The sequence below is a fragment of the Pantherophis guttatus genome, chromosome 2, assembly GCF_059756535.1.
Source record: "Pantherophis guttatus breed Tessera chromosome 2, ASM5975653v1, whole genome shotgun sequence".
NCBI classification, from domain to species: domain Eukaryota; kingdom Metazoa; phylum Chordata; class Lepidosauria; order Squamata; family Colubridae; genus Pantherophis; species Pantherophis guttatus.
In genome coordinates, this window is record NC_142064.1 from 210191642 (window position 1) to 210211997 (window position 20356).

The window sequence follows — 20356 nt, forward strand, 5'->3', positions numbered from 1 at the left end:
GTTTTGGAAAATGAACACATTAAGATCTTATGGGACTTTAAGATCCAAACAGGCAGGCGTTTTATTCATAACATGCCTGATATAACAGTTATTGAAAAGAAGAAAACCTGTTTCATTGATGTTGTTATAATGGGTGAGACTAGAATTGAAGAAAAACAATGGAAAAAAATTACAAAATATTGGGACTTGGAAATCAAAGTTGATCACTTATGGAAAAAGAAACCCATTGTTATACCAATAGTGATTGGAGCCTGTGGAGCATTACTTTAAAAACTCCTTCAATATCTGGAAATATTGAATTGATCCAACCTGAATACCTACAAAAAGCACACAGTCTGTTAGAAACTACCTATATTTTTAGATGCTAGCTTAATAATATTTAGATCCTTAGTTAGGACTTGAATTATTAAATTTCCAGCATTCTTAGATGGACTTAGGTTAACTATAAATTTGCCAATTATGCACTCAAACTAGTATACCATGAAGACTTGTTGAATACTAGAGCCTACAAGAAAGACCAAATAAAGAATAGAAAAGAGATGTCAAGGCAAAGTATTACATGACCAGCACATTTAAAAAAAATAGCAGGGAAAACAGTATAGTATAGGACCTTCCAATGGCTAAGACTAAGAAAGTTGAAGAAAGAAACAGAGGGTCTAATTTTGGCTACATAAGACCAAGTATTAAGAACAAACGCATAAAAAGCCAGAATTGAGAGGACAGCAACAGACAGCAAATGCTCTCTGCAAAGAAGCTGAAGGAACAGTGAATCACCTAGTTATCTGCTACAAGAAGATTGCATAGAAAGAATGACTACAAACAATCGTATGACAAAGTGGCAACATTATTGCAAGAAATTTCATTTCCTTGTGAGCAAGTACCAGTGGAAATAGACAAAGTAGTAATAGAAAATGAAAACTGGCATTTCAGATTCAAATAAACAAGCACCTGCCACATAACTCCCCTGATATAACAATTGTTGATGAGAAAAACAAAAAGTCTGGACAGTATCTGGAGTCAGCAGAACAGATGAGAAAGAAATGGAGAAAATCACAAAATACAAAGACTTGGCAAATACAAGTCAAATGACTGTGGTAAAAGAAAACAAAAATAGTAGCAATAATAATAGTTCTGGGTGCAATCCCAAAACATCAGGAGCATCACTTGAACACCAACGACATTAACAAAATCTCCATTGGTCAATTACAAAAGGCCACTATTTAGAGCAGCTTACATCTTGTAATGATCTCTTTAACATCAGATAACAACATCTGCCTGTCCCAGGTCTTTGGGAAGAACTTGATAGGTGGATAAAAATGCCTAATCCATCTGACTCTGCGACCAGCCATAATATGTATTTACTTAATATAACAGGATGATTGCTAATTAAAGAAAGAAAGAACTTTAAATGACGCTGAAAATTACAAGGTTTGTTTCAGTTGAGAAATCTACTGTGAAAAATATCCAACTGACCCCTTGGGAATGTAGTTGCAGATAAATTGGTACTACAATTCCCAATGCTTTAGTTTGATTTGAGTGGAAAAGATTCCCTTTGAGTAAATATTATCTCTTGGAAACTGCCTTGACAAGCCCCTGCAATGTTTTTGGTAAGATTTTAGAGGTGGTTTGCCAATGCCTACACGCTGTTTACGAGCAGTTGCGCACTCCGGCTCCCAATGTGCGACTCATGTCCTGGGTTGCGCAGAGTCTCAGGCCCAGGGTCCGCGGCTGATGTTGTGTAACGCCAGGTCGGTTGTTAATAAAGCCCCCCTCTTATTATGGAGGGGGTTGCGGACCTGGCAGGTATTACGGAGACCTGGTTGGGCCAAGAGGGGGGGTCCCCCTCGTTGAAATGTGCCCACCAGGTTTCCGTGCATTTCATCAGCCAAGGGCCCAGGGGAGGGGTGGGGGAGTGGTGGCGATTATTAAGGAAAGTCTTTGTCCGAGGGAGACCACTGTTCCTCAGATAGCCGGATGTGAGTCCCTTTTTGTGAAGTGGGGCCGTGGGGTGCAGGTGGGTCTGCTGACTACGTACCTGGCTCCCTGCCACGTGGCGGCGACCTTACCCGAGCTGCTTGAAGTTATTGCCGGGGTGGCGGTTGATACCCCCAGACTTATTGTCATGGGGGATTTCAATCTACCATCCGCAGGTGAGGCGTCAGAGGCGGCTTGGGAGTTCATGGCTTCCATGGCGGCCATGGACCTGACCCAGTTAGTTCAAGGCCCCACTCACATAGGGGGACACACTCTGGACTTGATTTTTGTCTCTGGTCAGTGGTTGAATGATCTTGGTAGAGGGGACCTAGATATCAAACCCTTGTCATGGACAGATCATTCGCTCCTTCACTTGGACTTTCCAGGGAGACGGAACTGACCAGATGGTTCCGTCCCAGGCGCCTGATGGATCCCGAAAGGTTCCTGATGGAGCTTGGGCCGTTTCCTGAGACCCTGGCACATGACTCGATGAAGAGCTGGTGGCCGCCTGGGAGAGTGTGGCCGCCGGAGCTTTGGATCGTGTTGTGCCTTTGCGGCCTCTGACCTGATGCCGATCTCAATTGGCTCCTTGGTTCTCTGAGGAGCTGAGAGAGATGAAGCATCGGAAAAGACGCCTAGAGAGCATTTGGAGGACTAGTCAATCCGATTCCGACCGGACACTGGTGAGGTCTTATATCAAGACCTATCTAGTGGCGATAAAAGCGGCGAAATCTAACTATTATCACATCTGCAGAGAACCGCCCAGCCGCTCTGTTTAGGGTGACCCACTCCCTTCTTTGGGGGGGAGTGCGGGAAGACCCCTTACAGGGTCGAGCTGAGGATTTTGTGCAATTCCTGCATGATAAAGTCGCTTGGATTCGGGAAGGCTTGGACTCCGATTGGATGAGTCCAGGAGAGGAGACGAGGGTAGGTCTTGAGAATATTATCTGGGAGGAGTTTGATCCTGTGGCTCCCGAGGATGTGGACAGGGTTCTGGGTAAGATTAGTGCCGCCACGTGTTTATTGGACCCGTGTCCTTCCTGGTTGGTACTGGCCTCTCGGGAGGTTACACGAGGTGGCTCCAGGGGATTATAAGTGCTTCTCTGAGTGAGGATGCCTTTCCCGCCGCCTTGAAAGAGGCAATGGTGAGGCCCCTCCTCACGAAGCCTTCCCTGGACCCGGCTGAATTAGCTAACTACCGTCCGGTCTCCAACCTTCGTTTTGTGGCGAAGGTTGTTGAGAGCGTGGTGGCACGACAGCTTCCCCGGCACCTGGATGAAGCTATCTATCTGGACCCGTACCAGTCGGGCTTCAGGCAGGGGTACAGCACAGAAATGGCATTGGTCGCGTTGGTGGATGATCTCTGGAGGGCTCAGGACAGGGGTTGCTCCTCTGTCCTGGTCCTATTAGATCTCTCAGCGGCTTTTGATACCATTGACCATGGTATCATGCTGCAGCGGTTGAGGGGGTTAGGAATAGGGGGCACCGTTTTGCGGTGGTTCTCCTCCTTCCTCTCCGACTGCTCGCAGTTTGTGTTGGCAGGGTGTTAGAAATCGACCTCGAGGTGCCTCGCATGGGGAATGCCGCAGGGGTCGGTCCTCTCGCCCCTTCTGTTCAACATTTATGTGGAGCCGCTGGGCGAGATCATCCGTGGTTTTGTTGTGAGAGTCCATCAGTACGCTGATGACACTCAGCTGTACATCTCCACCCCAGACTACCCCAACGAGACCCTTGATGTGATGTCTCGCTGCCTGGAGGCTGTGCGGGTCTGGATGGGGAGAAATAGGCTCAGACTCAACCCTTCCAAGACCGAGTGGCTGTGGCTTCCGGCGTCCCGATATAGTCGGGGTGAATTGCTGCCCCCCACAGAGAGGGCTTGCAATCTGGGTATCCTCCTGGACGCACGGCTGTCTTTTGAAGAGCATATGACGACCGTGGCCAGGGGGGCTTTTTATCAGGTTCGCCTGATTCGCCAGTTGCAGCCCTTTCTGGACCGGGACGTCTTGCGCATGGTCACTCATGCCCTTGTCACCTCCCGGTTGGACTATCCCGGCTCTCTACATGGGGCTCCTCTTGAAGAGCACTCAGAGGCTCCAACTGGTCCAGAATGCAGCCGCGCGGATGGTTATGGGAGCAACCCATTGTGCCCATGTGACACCCCTCCTGCGCGAGCTGCACTGGCTCCCAGTGGTCTTCCGGGTGCGATTCAAGGTGTTGGTTACCACCTTTAAAGCGCTCCATGGCATAGGACCCGGGTACCTTCGAGACCAACTTCTGCCACCAGTAGCCTCCCACCGGCCAGTTTGCTCCCACAGAGAGGGTCTCGTCAGGGTGCCATCGGCCAAGTTATGTTGGCTGGCGACACTCAGGGGGAGGGCCTTCTCTGTGGGAGCCCCAGCCCTGTGGAATGAACTGCCCCCGGAAATGCGTAAGATCTCCGACCTCAGGGTATTTCGCTGTGCCCTTAAGACCCTGCTGTTCCACCAGGCCGGGCTATCCATTTAATGATTTTAAATGGGATGTTTTAAATTTTGGGGGGTTTTAATATTGAGCCGAAATTATTTAATAATTTTAAATTATTTTAATTGTTGTTTGTCTTTGTGCTTTTAATAGGCTGTACACCGCCCTGAGTCCTTTGGGAGAAGGGCGGTATAGAAATAAAATTATTATTATTATTATTATTATTATTATTATTATTATTATTATTATTATTATTATTATTATCATCATCATCATCATCATCATCATCATCATCATCATCATCATCATCATCATCATCATCATCCTAGGACTGAGAGAGAATGAGCCAGGTGGCTTTATGCCTAAGGCAGGATAGATCTCCCATCATCATCATCATCATCATCATCATCATCATCATCATCATCATCATCATAGGATTGAGAGAGAATGAGCCAGGTGGCTTTATGCCTAAGGCAGGATAGATCTCCCATCATCATCATCATCATCATCATCATCCTAGGACTGAGAGAGAATGAGCCAGGTGGCTTTATGCCTAAGGCAGGATAGATCTCCCAGTTTCTAGCTTGTTACTTTAACCCAGTGCTTCCTAATTTTTTTCCTTCATTACATCTAGTCCTCAACTTATGACCATAATTGAGACCGGAACTTCCATCGCTAAGTGATGTGGTTATTAAATGAGTTGTACCTGATTTTACCATCTTTTTTTTTTTTGCCTCATTCGTTAAGCAAATGATCACAGTCATTAAGCAAATCCAGCCTCCTACATTGACTTTGGTTGTCAGAAGCCCCCTGAGAAGGTTGCAAATGTGTTTATTTACTTTGTTTATTTATTATATTTGTTTGCCGCCATCTCGCTGCAAGGCAGCTTTGTGTAGCTTACAACATCAACCCTCCTCTCTCTCTCTCTCTGTCTGTATATATGTATGTGTATATGTATATATAAAATTGCAATAAAATACAGATTATAACTAAAATATGGGGAGGAAGGGAGCACAATGTATGGGGGAGAGTGGGAGCTGCTATTAGTCGATTACACCTCCAGTGTGATACTCTCTCATTGGGAGTTCCAAGCCAGGTCTTCAAGCTCTTGTGGAAGGTCAGGAAAGTGGGAACCAATCTCTCTTCAGAGAACAAGATGTTTCAAAGGGCCCTGACAGAGAAGGCTCTTTCTCCTGGACCCTGCCAGCCAGAATTCCTTGACAGATGGGATCTGCAGCATGCCTCCTCCACCAGTGTGGGGTGGGGTAGACCTATCCCATAGAATGGTTCCTCAAGTAATCTGGACCCATGCCATACAGGACTTTATAGGTAATGAGCAACACCTTGAATTGTACCCAGAAGCAAACCTCAGGTCTTGCAGCTAATGGAACAGTGGTGTAACATGGACCACCTTAGGGGCCCCTAAGACTGCCCATACTACTTCACTTTGCATCCGAATGCTCTTCAGGGGTAGTCCCCTGTAGAGTGCATTGCAGTAGTCCAAGTGTGAGATGACCAGAGCTTGAATGACTTGAATACAGGGACTCCTGAACCAGGCCACAACTGGCTCATAACTGAAGTTCTGCAAAGGTTCGCCTAGCTGCAAATGTCACCTACTCTTTGAGCAAGACTCACAAGTCCAGGACAACTTTCAAGTTGTGGACCGAGGTAGTGCCACCCATTCAGGGCTAAAGATGTCAAAGTCCCAGATCTTAAAACTCCATGTACCCATTTGGTCTTGCCAGGGTTCAGCCAAACCAAATAGCAATAGCATTTAGACTTATATACTGCTTCATAGTGCTTTACAGCCCTCTAAGCGGTTTACAGAGTCAGCATATTGCCCCCAACAATCTGGGTCCTCATTTTACCGACTTCGGAAGGATAGAAGGCGGAGTCAACCAGGAGCCTGGTGAGATTCAAACTGCCAAAGTTCAGGCAGCTGGCAGTCAGCAGAAGTAGCCTGCAGTACTGCATTCTAACCACTGCGCCACCACAGTGATCACATGAGCCTGGGAAACTGCAGTTGTCATAAATATACACCATTTGCAAAGAACCTAAATTTTGTCATGTGACTGTAGGAATGCTGCAGTGATCATAAGTGTGAGGACTGGTTGTGATGTTTTACAATGCTGACATGACTTTGAACAGTTAGGAAATAAATGGCCGAAAGCCAAAGCTGCTTATCTGAAAGTCCTTTTTGCCCAATGTAGGTAAAACACTTCAAGTCCTGAAAGTTTCTGTTGTGATTGGGTAATCGGTTGTGTGCATTACCCAATTCCACACACACTCCATCCACATATTTTTGGGTAACTGAAAGGTTTAACTGTTATAGCTAACTGACTGAATCTGTTCAAACAAGGTAATTACATATTAAAGAGTAAAAATAATTCTGCTTAATTAAGTAAAGAACCAAAGCAGTGTATTGAGAAAAATAATATTTTTCCTGTCATCTTTACAGCATTTATCCAGTAGGCACAGTGTGCAACAAAGCATATCACAGGTAAGTTGAGTTATATAAACATCATCATTTTCTAAATATCACATGAATAGCAATACATTTAATGGTATTAGATGGTTTTGCTTGACAGTGCTAGTGTACAAATACTAATTTATTTTCTTTTGCAGCAACTTCTTGATCTTTGTTTAGAACTTCTTGCATTAGTTTGAAAATTGTATAGTGAGACAATTAGAATGTGATACTGATATGTACACATGTCTGTGTCCATGAAATGTTTGGGTTGTGTGTATTTTCCCTTGCTGTTACATTCCAGACGACATAGAAGGTAATTAGCACAATACAGCCGAATTTCAAGATATCAAAAAGGTATGAAACATTAGTGACAGCCTCTGTGCTGCTGCTGAAATAACTTCAAAAGAAAGACTGTAATGATTTCCAAGTAATGATTTCCATGAGCTTTCTCAATTTTTTAATCATATCCTACCTTCCCACTTGTGTACCAGTATTTAAATCTGATAACTGTCTACTTAAGTGGAGACAATGACATCACTGTTATCATCAAGAATGGAGCCTATAAGTCTTTTATCAATGAGATGAAAAAAATAGTTTGAAGGAAGGAAGAATAGTACCCATTGTCTCTGTCTGGTGGTCATACTTTCTAGATGTCAGCTGGATAGATATAAACCAACATAACTGAATAAACTTGCAAAACATTTCATCATTATGTATAGGTTACTTGCAACTATATATAGCTAAATATCAGAAATAAAGCTTTCCTGACTCTTCAGTTCTTCTATAGCCAATCATTGCTCTTTATGTTTAAATAACTCATCTAGTCTCATCAACATGGGTACTACCTCATTTTCTTTTTAACTTATTCCACAGTTCAGAAATGGTTAAGATAGTGCTGGGCTGCAGTAATTTAATATGGATCAAAGAAAATTGCTTTATTCAGCTATTTGCTGATATTTACAGAATCTTACATGTGGTTGTGAAATTTAATGTAGAGCAAATACTGAATACTGAACTTTATGTAATTTACTTTGTTAATAAATACTGTAATGTAGTTTTAGTAATAATTGTATCCTCAATTTTTTCATCAAACATCCAAATGTATTTTGACGACATTGCTTGATCTCCAAATTGTTACAACTAAAAACCAGTGCACATGATGAGTATTTATAGTGGGTATGTTATTAAATGGAAAACCTAAAGTTTCTAAAAGAAGGGAGAATAATTCACTTGTTCCATAAATAATTACATAACTATTGAATACTTGTATATAAAATAAAGCGCTTTTCATTTTGTTTTTTTTCAAATTAGGTGGATACAATGAGGCCACGCCATGGAGAAACATGCCGTCTGCCAGTACCTCACCATTTCTTTCTCAGTTTAAAGAGTTTCACATACAATACCATTGGAGAAGATGCAGATGTGTTCTTTTTTTTATATGATGTTCGAGAAGGGAAGCAGATCAGGTAAATCAAGATAACTTTTACTTTTTCAGAATATATAGATTAGCAATAGGAACAGCCCTTAGACTTATATACTGTTTCATAGTGCTTTACAGTCCCCTCTAAAGGGTTTACAGAGTCAGCATATTGCCCCCAGCAATCTGGGTCCTCAATTTATCGACCTCAGAAGGATGAAAAACTGAGTCAACCTTGAGCCAATCAGGATTGAACTGCTGGCAGTCAGCAGAATTAGCCTACAATACTGCTTTCTAACCACTGCGCCACCACAGTTCAGTATTGATACTTTCATTTAAAATCTTCATTTATGTAATATTTATATTTTTATTAATATAGTTATTACAAAATATAATTTTGAAATATTATGTCATGAGTTATACTTTTACTGAAGTAGAAAAGTGCTCAACTAATTTGCTAGTGCTAGTTCTTTATTATAGTCATTGAACAAATTCTACAAGTAAACAAAATAAACAGTTTATGTTTCAAGTATAATACAAAACAGACCTAAAACTATAGCTAGATCACCAATCTCATCAGTAAAATTTTATAAACCGCAATGGTGACAGAGAACAACCTTGTCATGTTACATTCTCTATCTCACAGGACTTGGGTAGCTCATCATTAACAAGAGTTTGAGCCTTCTGTCTGTATAAATTGTTGCATTTCTTTTAAGAAATTCTCCCCAAAATCTATTTCTTCCACCAATATTAAAATACTTATGATGATGAAAATAATCCACGTCCAGTATTTTTCAAATTATTCACAGAATTTTATTAGATGCAGAAAGGCATTAATTAATGCAAGTTCAGAAGGTACATAAAAGTGTTATTCAGAAGGTCTTGCTAACTAATAGGATTTCAAAATGAGATGATATATGATCTCTCAATAAATTATTAATTTATTCAATAAATCAATTTGTTTAATAAATTATTAAATAAAATTTAATAATTCTGACTAGAATAAGATTAAATGAAGTATTAATTATAGACAAATCTTTCTTGCCTTTCAGTGAAAGATTTCTGGTAAGGTTGAACAAGAATGGGGGGGCCAAGAATCCAGAGAAGATTGATCGGATGTGTACACTTTTTACAGTAAGTAGTGCTTTATATTCTGTACTCTGTTTCTGACACAGTTGGTCATTTGCGAGTGATTGACATTTCTAAATTTATAATATCATAAATTTTGTAGAACATTGTTTTAAATACTTAAATGAAATATGAGCCAGCATCCTTAAAGATGCCAGCTGCTGTTTTGTGGTCTGGTAAGGAGCAACTGTGTGGACCATTCATAAATGATCTCAGGTCCTCTTGTCTTTGGAGAGTAATTAGAGTCTTGATTCTGTCCCAGTCATTGGCTCCATTTTAAGCAGCACAATTTTCAGTTTGCCTTTTCTTCCCTGGAAGTCCAGACTTCCTTTCTAAAATATTTGTGATTATGAGTTTTATGATTTAGCTTTTACATATTTTAGCTATATGTCCAAATAATAGCATTGCTTTGCAATATTGCTTTGTAAAATGAGATGGGTACCATATAAATTTGATAATAAATAATGCAATATGTTCAAAGTATATGAAATGTGTAGGTTGAAAGCAGATAAGTATAGGGGCTATACTTTTAGATGTTCTAGAAGAAAAATAGATGTATTTAATAAAATATTAAAACTAATGATAATGTTCTTTATTATTTTTAGAAGAAGAAATATATTTTATATTTAGAAAACTAAGACTGAATTGTTTAGTTCTAACATATATGATCCCCTTCATGGATTACTGCCTTGTTGTGGTGAACAGGCTTGTGTAGCTCAATGAAGCTATGAGCTATACTGTGCAGAGCCACCCAAGACAGACAGGTCATAGCAGAGAGTACTGAAAAACGTGATCCACTGGAGAAGGAAATGGCAACCCATTCCAGTATCTTTGCCATGAAACCCCATGGACAGTACCAAAAGGAAAAAAGATATGACGCTGGAAGATGAGCCCCTCAGGTTGGAAGATGTCCAATATGCTACTGGGGAAGAGCAGAGGGCTAGTACTAGTAGCGCCAGAAAGAGTGAAGTGATTGGGCCAAAGCCGAAAGGATGCTCAGCTGTGGATGCATCTGATGGTGAAAGGAAAGTCCAATGCTGTAAAGATTTTTTCTCCATAGGAACCTGGAATTTAGTAAGATCCATGAATCAACACAAGCTGGACATGGTCAGACATGAGATGACAAGACTGAACATCAACATCTTAGAAATCAGCGAACTAAAATGGACCGGAATGGGTGAATTTAATTCAAATGACCATCAGGTATACTACTGCAGGCAAGAATTCCTCCGAAGAAATGGAGTAGCCTTCATAATCAATAAAAGAATAGGAAAAGCAATACTGGGACACAATCCCCAAAATGATAGAATGATCTCAGCTCTAATCCAAGGCAAACCATTCAGTATCACAGTAATCCAAGTCTATGTCCAACCACTGGTGCTGAAGAGGATGAAATTGACCGGTTCTATTAAGCCCTACAGCACCTTATAGAATTAACACCAAAAAATGATGTCCTTATCATTATGGGGGATTGGAATGCTAAAGCAGGAAGCCAAAAGATAACCGGAATAACAGGTAAAATTGGCCTTGGAGTACAAAATGAAGCAGGACACAGGCCGATAGAATTTTGTCAAGAAAATACAATGGTCATAGCAACCACTCTTTTCCAACAACCCAAGAGACGACTCTACACATGGACGTCACCAGACGGTCAACAGAGAAATCAGATTGACTATGTGCTCTGCAGCCAAAGATGGAGAAGCTCTATACAGTCAGTAAAAACAAAACCAGGAGCTGACTGGCTCAGATCATGAGCTTCTTGTTGCAAAATTTAGGCTTAAATTGAAGAAAGTAGGGAAAAGCACTAGGCCACTCAGGTATGAACTAAATCGTATCCCTGATGAATATACAGTAGAGGTGACAAATAGATTTAAGGAATTAGATCTGATAGACAGAGTGCCTGAAGAACTATGGACGGAGCTTCGCAACATTGTACAAGAAGTTGCAACTAAAACCATCCCAAAGAAAAAGAAATTCAAGAAAGCAAAATGGTTGTCTGAGGAAGCTTTGCAAATAGCTGTTCTGCCCCAGCTCCGGATTCCCAAGGATATTGACATAGACCAACGGTCCTTATCAAATTTATTATGTAGCAAGAATAAACCAAAGTCCGGCAAAGGTTGGCAACCAGCCCAGAAAACAAGATACGATAAGACTTTTCCAAAAATGCTCTGATGATAATTACAAGTTGTTTCCAGCAAGAAACTTACAAGCGTGTGACTTAAATAGGCTAAGGGAGTGGCCAATTATCCTCAAGCCTTACTCTCAAGGAGACCTCCTCCTCCTGTGTAGCCACTCCTGCCTTTTGGCAGCCCTGTGTGCTCGAGCATTGAGGAGAGGCTCCTCCACTTCGCTCTCTCCACTTGAAGGAACCTCTGGAGGTTCTGATAGCCCTGGCTGAGTCTCTGCCTCTGCACTGGCACCACATCCTCTTCAGCCTCCTTGCTGTCCGACGCAAGCGCCAGCTGCGCCGCGACACCACACCAGCCTCCTCGTCGGGATCAGCCGCGATCCACGCAGGCCGCTGGTGGGCCACAACAACAGCTGAGGAAAGAAGAGAAGAGAAAGGCAAGGGAGAAAGAGAAAGATACACCCAGTTGAATACAGAATTCCACAGAATAGCTAGAAGAGATAAGAATGCATTCTTAAATGAACAGTGCAAAGAAATAGAAGAAAACAATAGAATAGGGAGGATCAGAGATCTCTTTAAGAAAATTGGAGATACGAAGGGAACTTTTCGTGGAAAGATGGGCATGATAAAGGACCAAAATGGCAGGGACCTAACAGACGCAGAAGAGAGGTGGCAAAATTACACAGAAGAACTATACAAGAACAAGCTTAATATCCCTGATAACCATGATGGGATGGTCAGTGACCTAGAGCCAGACATCCTAGAATGCAAAATCAAATGGGCCTTAGGACATATGAGCAACAACAAAGCTTGTGGAGGTGACGGTATTCCAGCTGAGCTATTCAAAATCTTAGAAGACGATGCAGTAAAAGTGCTACACTCAATTTGCCAGCAAATTTGGAAAACTCAACAGTGGCCACAGGATTGGAAAAGGTCAGTTTACATTCCAATTCCAAAGAAAGGCTATGCCAAAGAATGTTCAAACTATCACACCATTGCACTCATTTCACATGCTAATAAGGTTATGTTTAAAATCCTACAAGCTAGGCTCCAGCAGTATGTGGATTGAGAACTACCAGAAGTACAGGCAAGTTTTGAAGAGGCAGAAGAACTAGAGATCAAATTGCCCACATACGCTGGATCATGGAGAAAGCTAGGGAGTTCCAGAAAAACATCTACTTCTGCTTCATTGACTATGCTAAAGCCTTTGATTGTGTGGATCATAACAAACTGTGGCAAGTTCTTAAAGAGATGGGAGTACCAGACCATCTTATTTATCTCTTGAGAAACCTATATGCGGGTCAAGAAGCAACAATGAGAACTGGACACGGAACCATTGATTGTTAATTGGAAAAGGAGTCTGGCAAGGCTGTTGCCCTGCCTATTTAACTTATATGCAGAGCACATCATGAGAAAGGCAGGGCTAGATGAATCAAAAGTTGAAATTAAGATTGCTGGGAGAAATATCAACCTCAGATATGGAGATGATACCACTCTAATGGCAGAGAGCAAAGAGGAACGAAAGAGCCTATTGATGCGGGTGAAGAAGGAGAGTGCAAAAGTTGGCTTGAAACTCAACATTAAGAAAACTAAGGTCATGGCATCCAGCCCTCTCAATTCCTGGCAAATAGATGGGGAAGAAATGGAGGTAGTGACAGATTTTATTTTCCTAGGCTCCAAGATCACTGCAGGTGGGGCCTGGAGCCAAGAAATTAAAAGACGCTTGATCCTGGGGAAGAAAGCTATGGCAAATCTAGACAGCATACTAAAAAGCAGAGACATCACCCTGCCAACAAAAGTGCATATAATCAAGGCTATGATTTTCCCAGTTGCAATGTATGGCTGTGAAAGTTGAACCATAAGAAAGGCTGAGCGCCAAAGAATTGAGACCTTTGAACTATGGCGCTGGAGAAGACTCCTGTGAGTCCCTTGGACTGCAAGGCGATCAAACCGGTGAGTCTTAGAGGAGATCAACCCTGACTGCTCTTTAGAAAGCCAGATCCTGAAAAAGAAACTCAAATACTTTGGCCACCTAATGAGAAGGCAGGACTCACTGGAGAAGAGTCTAATGCTGGGAAAGATTGAGGGCAAAAGAAGAAGGGGACAACAGAGAATGAGGTGGCTGGATGGAGTAACTGAAGCAGTTGGTGTGATCTTAAATGGACTCCAGAGGATGGTAGAGGACAGGAGGGCCTGGAGGAAAATTGTCCATGGGGGTCGTGATGGGTCGGACACATATATACACACAACAACATATATAATTAGGTGTAGACTTTCATGTTATTTTGAAAGAGAAATCATTGAAAAACTTCAATTTCCAGAAATTGTTTAATATTGTTTAGAATAATGAGATACCATTTGGAAATTTCTGTATTTTTGTTTTCATTTTTCTTTCATTTTTCCCTAATGCCTAGTCTTTCATATCCTTTTGTTGGAATTTGTAAGAAACATAGAGGCTGCTTTTCTGAAATGTAAATATAGCTTAGAGATGTTGCTAATTTATTTTTTCTTTTGCATCTTTCCTATTTATAAGGACCTTGGCAGCAAAGATATGAAGAAAGATTTGTACATAGTTGCCCATGTAATCCGAATAGGTACAGTATGCCTTATTAAAATGCATTTGCATTTTTTGTTTAAACAACAGAAATAACATATGATATGCTCTGTTGCATAAGTTGTGATAGTTTCTCTGTCTGCTGGAGATAATAACAGAAGATCACTTATGTTTTATTACTAATTGCTAAAGATTTCTGAATTATAAGCATACTCAGTAAATGTTTTAATGCAGTGGAAGGATATTTTAGTATATCTATTCCAACATATTGTATGTGTTATTTTTATGTTTATAAATAAATCTATTAGAACGGATAATAACATACTTCTGGCAGTGCCTATCTCAATTATATTTGGCTTATCTTGATTTCTTTCAGTCCCTGCTATTTAAGATTGCCCTGCCTTGAAAAAGACTTGGAAAAAGTGTTTTGGAAAGTGTGGAGCTCAGGTTCAGGCCTTCTTTAAAGCAGTTGAATCTTCAATGTAATTACCAATCAGCCCTACTGATTTTCAGGGTTGAGCTGAAGGCTGGAAGAAACACCATATTCCCAAAAATATTTGTGAGCAAATATTTAATCAAAGACAGCTTCAGTATCTAATGGAGCAAATTTTATTATTAATAATAAATAATATTATATCATTTTAATTTCAGTATTAAAGTATTTTTGCTCCTGAATTAAAAAAAAAAAACCTATGGAAATTGGCCATTAGTTTGTCTAACTGTATTTCTGTAAAACCTAGGAATCCACAAGAATTTAATGGGGATCATAAGATAACAGACACAAAAAAACCCTACTGGATTACATTGGTCTTCCTTCTGTCTGCAAGGAGTTTGATTAAGAGATGGGTGGCTGCTTTTCCCCCAGAACTAGTTGAGGTTTTTTCATCTATATCAGGGGTGTCAAACTCAAGACCTGGGGCCCGGATCTGGCCCACAGAGTGCTTAGATCTGGCCCCCGGGGCCGCCCTGGAAACAGTGAAGGACTGGCTCACGGTGCCTCTGCCAGTGAAAACGGAGCTAGGGAGGCTGTCACAGCCGAAAATGTAACTCGGGTGCCCGTTTTTGCTGGCAGAGCATGTGGGCCACCACAGGTGCCCCGACATTAGTAATGTTGAGCTGGCCACACCCAACCTGGCCACATATCCCCCGCCCCCCTGAGGCCAAACACAACCCTGATGCGGCCCTCAATAAAGTAGAGTTTGACACCCCTGATCTATATGCACATTCTATCTGACTTTCTGCCTGCCCACAGAATCTGAAAAACATTTTCTCATAAGCTGTCCTTATTTTCTAAAGGATAGCCAGAAAATTAAAAGGGACCGTTGCGGTTGACAAAATTTGTGAACAAAGAGAGCTTGAAATCCAATAGAAAATTTTAATTTGCTTAGCAGCACCAGATTAATGGCTATGTCGTTTCCTCTTATCCCTGTCAAAGATGTTGGACTTCCTTTTCTTGATTTTTGCTTGGTTATTACTTTGTCCCAAATAAAACAAAAAGAGACAGGATGATTTTAAAAGATTACAAGTGTAAGGTCAGCTTGCGTGCAGTTCATGTATACCTCAAATTCCTTTACAGTGGGACCTGCTTTAGTGTAAAACAGATATGAGAATTATCTTTGTGCGTTGCATTATAATTTTCAGCAGCTTGAATCCTATGGCAGCTTTCTACTCAAAAATATGTTTTGTGTAAATCTAATTGAAAATAATGGATAGCTAGGAGAGTGAATGCAAAAGCAGGCAGGCAGGCAGAAAGAAGATGACTGTTTATGTGGCTCAGCCAGGCATTCATAATAGAAAAAAACACGATGTAATTGCATCATGTTAATTCATAAATGGTACAGTAATTAGTACATCCATTTTTGTGAAATTCAGATGACTTTAATGTAGAATTTGCATAAATTAAAACAAGGATGAGTTTTGTGTTACTGCTTATTTTCTATCACTAGAAATTTGTCTCATGATCAGGAGTTATGGGAATTTTTTTTATTTTTACTGATAGGTTCTGTAACCTTTAGATAAGAACCCTTCATTAGATAAGAAAGAAGTGAAAGGGGCATCCATAAGGATATGGAGATTGCAGAGAAACTGAATAAATTCTTTGCAACTTTCTTTACTGTAGAAGGTAAAAGATAGATCCTTGAAGCCTGTATTGAGTTTCTCAGGGAGAAAATCAGAGCAAATTAAGTAATTTGATAAAACAATCTGGAATATTTTGCAAAAGTAAAGAATTTAAAGAATTCTTGAGTCTTGATGACTTGAGTATCAGATGTAAAATTGCTGATTTCCCTGCAAGAATATTTAACTTATCTCTAAAATTGAGTTCAGTGCTAGAGAATGAAAGTGTAGTTCCTTAAAGATCTGTGCTGAGATCAGTGCTTTTATAGTTTATGGACAAATTGTCTTGGAATAAGCAGTAAGTTGGCAGGGTAAGCAGTAGATTATATCAAACTATTTAGGGTAATTAAATCTAAAATTTATGATACAGTTCTGGAGTGTTTTTTTTTTTTTTTGAAGTACAGCAAAATGGTAAATGAAACAACAAATACAGTTCAATTAAAGCAAGTATAAAGTGATGCGCATTGGGTCACACATCCCATTTCACATATAGATTTATGTACTTTGGGTTGTCTTACCCAAACTAATAAGGAAAGTGATCTTGAGATTTTAGCAGATAGTTCAATAAAATCACAATTCAATGTGCAGCAACTGAGAAAAAGGCAAATGTCATATTCAGCATTGTCAGGAAAGAGATTAAAAATAAAACTGTCAAGTTTTAATCTGCTTCCACTAATATATTTTGGATAGAACTTTTGGGACCTCGTAGCATAGAAAGAAAGGCACCTGAGGAAGATATGATTGAATCATGCATAACCTGGATAAATGTTTATGACACTATTCCCCTTCTCTTGAAACACTAGGACCCAGATTAATCCAATGAAATTGATTGGAAACAGACTGAGAAATTTTTTAAAAAATATTTAACATAATTAACCTATGGAATTTAAGACAAAAGATAAATTGATAGCCACTGATATTTAAAATGGACTGGATAAATTCATGGGATGGCTATCGGCCTCAAGAGTTGTGGGCAGCATGGCTCTCAAACAACTTACAGGGAACATGCTGGAAGAAGACATCTACCTAAATCTAGCTGTAAGAAACAAAATTCTGGAATGAATAGCCTGATTCAGAAGAGCTTTTCTTCTGTTTGTTTTAGGACGTATGTTGCTAAATGACTCAAGAAAGGGTCCATCTCACCTCTATTACCGTCGTCCATATGGCTGTGCTGTATTGAGTGTCTTGGATGTAATTCCATCTATTTCTGAACTCAAAGAAGAAAAGGATTTTGTTCTCAAAGTTTACACGTAAGTTTATTTAGTTGAAGCATTTAGTGACACATTTAGAGTCACTGTTAGTGTGATGAGTAGCTGTATAAAATTGGTTTAATAAGTAAATGATCAGAAATGCCACGATATGTTAATGTCAAGTTTATTATTCTGATATGTAAAATATAGGTACTGTAGTCACAGTTTAGGATATGCTTTTTAAAAATATTAATCAAACAATTAAAATGTATTATCTATGACAAGCGAATTTGTGACTAACATCTGATTGCAACACTTCAGATCTAAAGTTGAAAGTTGCTTTGAAGAGGTATATATTCTACACCTATTAGCATCTCCTTAAAGAGGCTATAATTTTTACTCAAATTATTTGGTAGCCACATTACTACAGGAAAATTTATGTTGATTTAGGGAGTCAGTGCAGCAAGATGCTTTGGAGCAGCATGAAACAGCAAATAATTTGTAGGCAAATTGAGAACTCTTATGATGGCAGATACAGGGGAAAAAAATTATTATATGTATATGAAATCTTAATCTGTTCACCACCCTGAGTCCTTCGGGAGAAGGGCGGTATAGAAATTCAATCAATCAATCAATCAATCAATCAATCAATCAATACAAAGATGAATTGCTTCTAAGTCATATAAAAGCTCCAAGTACATTTTTAGAAGCTCTCAAATCCATCCAAATAATCTCACTGAATTTAAGTGACAGAGGGACAATGTTTAAAGTGACTTTTATCTATTGTTTAATTGTTTAATTAATAACTAAAATAGGCTCATCATTTAAACAGCTATATTTTTCTTGAATCTCCTAAGGACATTTCCAGACTGAGCTGCCAAAATTGAGCAACCATATATACACATAATTAATATATGTGCAATATGTGTGTATGTTTATATGTATATAAGAGTAGGAATGCTAAAACTTTATATCCATTAAATATCCTCAAGAGCACAAATCATGAAAAATAGTGAAATGTTTAGATCTAAACATTACAATATTACCACTGGGTCTCCACCAGTCCTTATAAATTTGTTGTTGTTTTTTGGCGGGGGGGGGGGGAGGATCCATTCTCAGTTGATAAAATAAAATAAAATAATAAAATAATATAATTGTATGTTATCTCTTATTCAATAGTTGGCTAATACTGATGTTACCTAGTTTGGGTAATGAGATATCTTTAAGAAAACAACCAAGTTCAGAAAGCACCAAGGACTCCTTATTTCAACTTTCAGCTACAAATATTCTCCATTATTGGATATAATTTTCATAGTAATGAGAGACATGAGTCAAAATTAATCATGGGATTTCTAACCAATCTGCTCCCAAAGGTGCTTTTTCAAAAGTCAATTGGACTTCCTTTGTTTTTGCTTGTCATTTAAGATGCTTCTCATGTAAGAAGCTTCTTCAGTTCTGAATGAATGGTGGAGAATGGAAGGATTTATATTCCTTGCAGTCATCTGGTTGTTGAACATTCGTTTTGAAAGTTGTTGAGGCCACTTGGAGGTTTATCTGTGCCCTCAGGGTCATCTGAATAACGCAAATAGGTGTGGAACCTTCTGTGTTGTAAATAGGAGCCAGGGGATGTTGTATCCTTCCTGCTGGAGCGAGCTGTTCAATCTTAATGTAGATGGCCTCTTCCAAACCAGTGGTCCTCTCTGTCCAGAATGTGGGCTTTGCTGTCTTCAAAAGAGTGCCTTTGTCTTTCAAATACAGATGGACTACTCAATCTTGTCCTGATGGGTTCTCCTTTGTTGTGTCATGCACTTGTGAAATAGTTGTTTTGTTTCTCCTATGTACAGATCTACATGTTTCACTATATTGTACTGCATATATCACATTGTTCAGTTTGCGTCTGAGTTTTATCCTTAGGGTTGATAAGCTTTTGCCATAGTGTATTTTTGGGTTTAAAGTGTGGGTGTATATTGTGTTGGTTGAAAATCCTCCGGAGCTTTTCCAGTGTTCCTGCAACGTATGGAATGACAATGTTGCTTCGTTTGTTGCTCTCTTCTTTGTCTGTTATGGAGAAGCTCCTGCTTGGTCTTATTTTTGGATTTGATGAAGGTCCAGTTGGGATAGTCACAAGTTTTGAGGGCCTCCTTGACACGTTTTAGCTCTTTTTCTTTTCCATCTTTGTGTGTAGGCAACTTTCAGCCTGGTGATGTAGGATTCTGATCACTTCCATTTTGTGCTGGTGAGAAAATGTAAATAGTGATCTGTGGGGGGGGGGGGGGAGGCTTATGTAAACTTCAGTGTTAAGGCTTCCTTAATGTGTATTGCACAGTTCAAGAAGGCCAGACTATTTTCCTTAAAATCTTCCTGAGTAAACTTAATGTATCTGTCCACAGAGTTGGTGTGTTTGGTGAAGGCTTTCAATTCCTGTGCTTTAATCTTGACCCAAGTATCATTGATATACTTATATATAGTGGGTGGAATTCCTGTAAAGGAATTTAGGGCATTGGTTTCTAACCAATCTATTGTTTCTTAAAAGCAACATTTAGAGAAAAACTAATTATTCTGTAATTTATAGTTATTGTGAAAACTATCATACTAATCACTAGATATAAAATCAACATAGAAATATATAGGGATATTCTTTTATCTCTATGGATTTAATATCTAGCTTATCCTATATGTAGGTATTATGTGGCATACTTCTGAAATACTTCATTATAGTCAGGATTTGTATATCAAAGTCTTCTGGCATGGAGGAAAAGGAATTAGTTATTTCTCAAGTTGAGAAACTCAATTCTAAATTTCTTTTTCCCTCATTTCCCTAGGTCATTCCCACATCCCATTACAAATACCTACCTTACATATTTTAAAATAATTCTGTATGAAACTCCATTGAGCAGGTCACAAAGCAAAGTTCACACTA

The 20356-nt window shown here is 39.7% G+C and overlaps 1 protein-coding gene across 17 annotated transcripts in view; it reads left to right on the forward strand.

The window, feature by feature from the left end:
• Positions 1-20356, forward strand: part of DOCK3 (dedicator of cytokinesis 3) — a 190595-nt gene that overhangs the window by 42254 nt on the left and 127985 nt on the right. For all 17 annotated transcript variants that reach the window (XM_034440103.3, XM_034440164.3, XM_034440113.3 and 14 more), the window contains exons 8-12: positions 6893-6934; positions 8216-8370; positions 9374-9455; positions 14111-14171; positions 17349-17496. In XM_034440103.3, coding sequence (XP_034295994.1) covers positions 6893-6934; positions 8216-8370; positions 9374-9455; positions 14111-14171; positions 17349-17496 — 488 coding nt within the window. The remainder of the gene's footprint in view (positions 1-6892; positions 6935-8215; positions 8371-9373; positions 9456-14110; positions 14172-17348; positions 17497-20356) is intronic.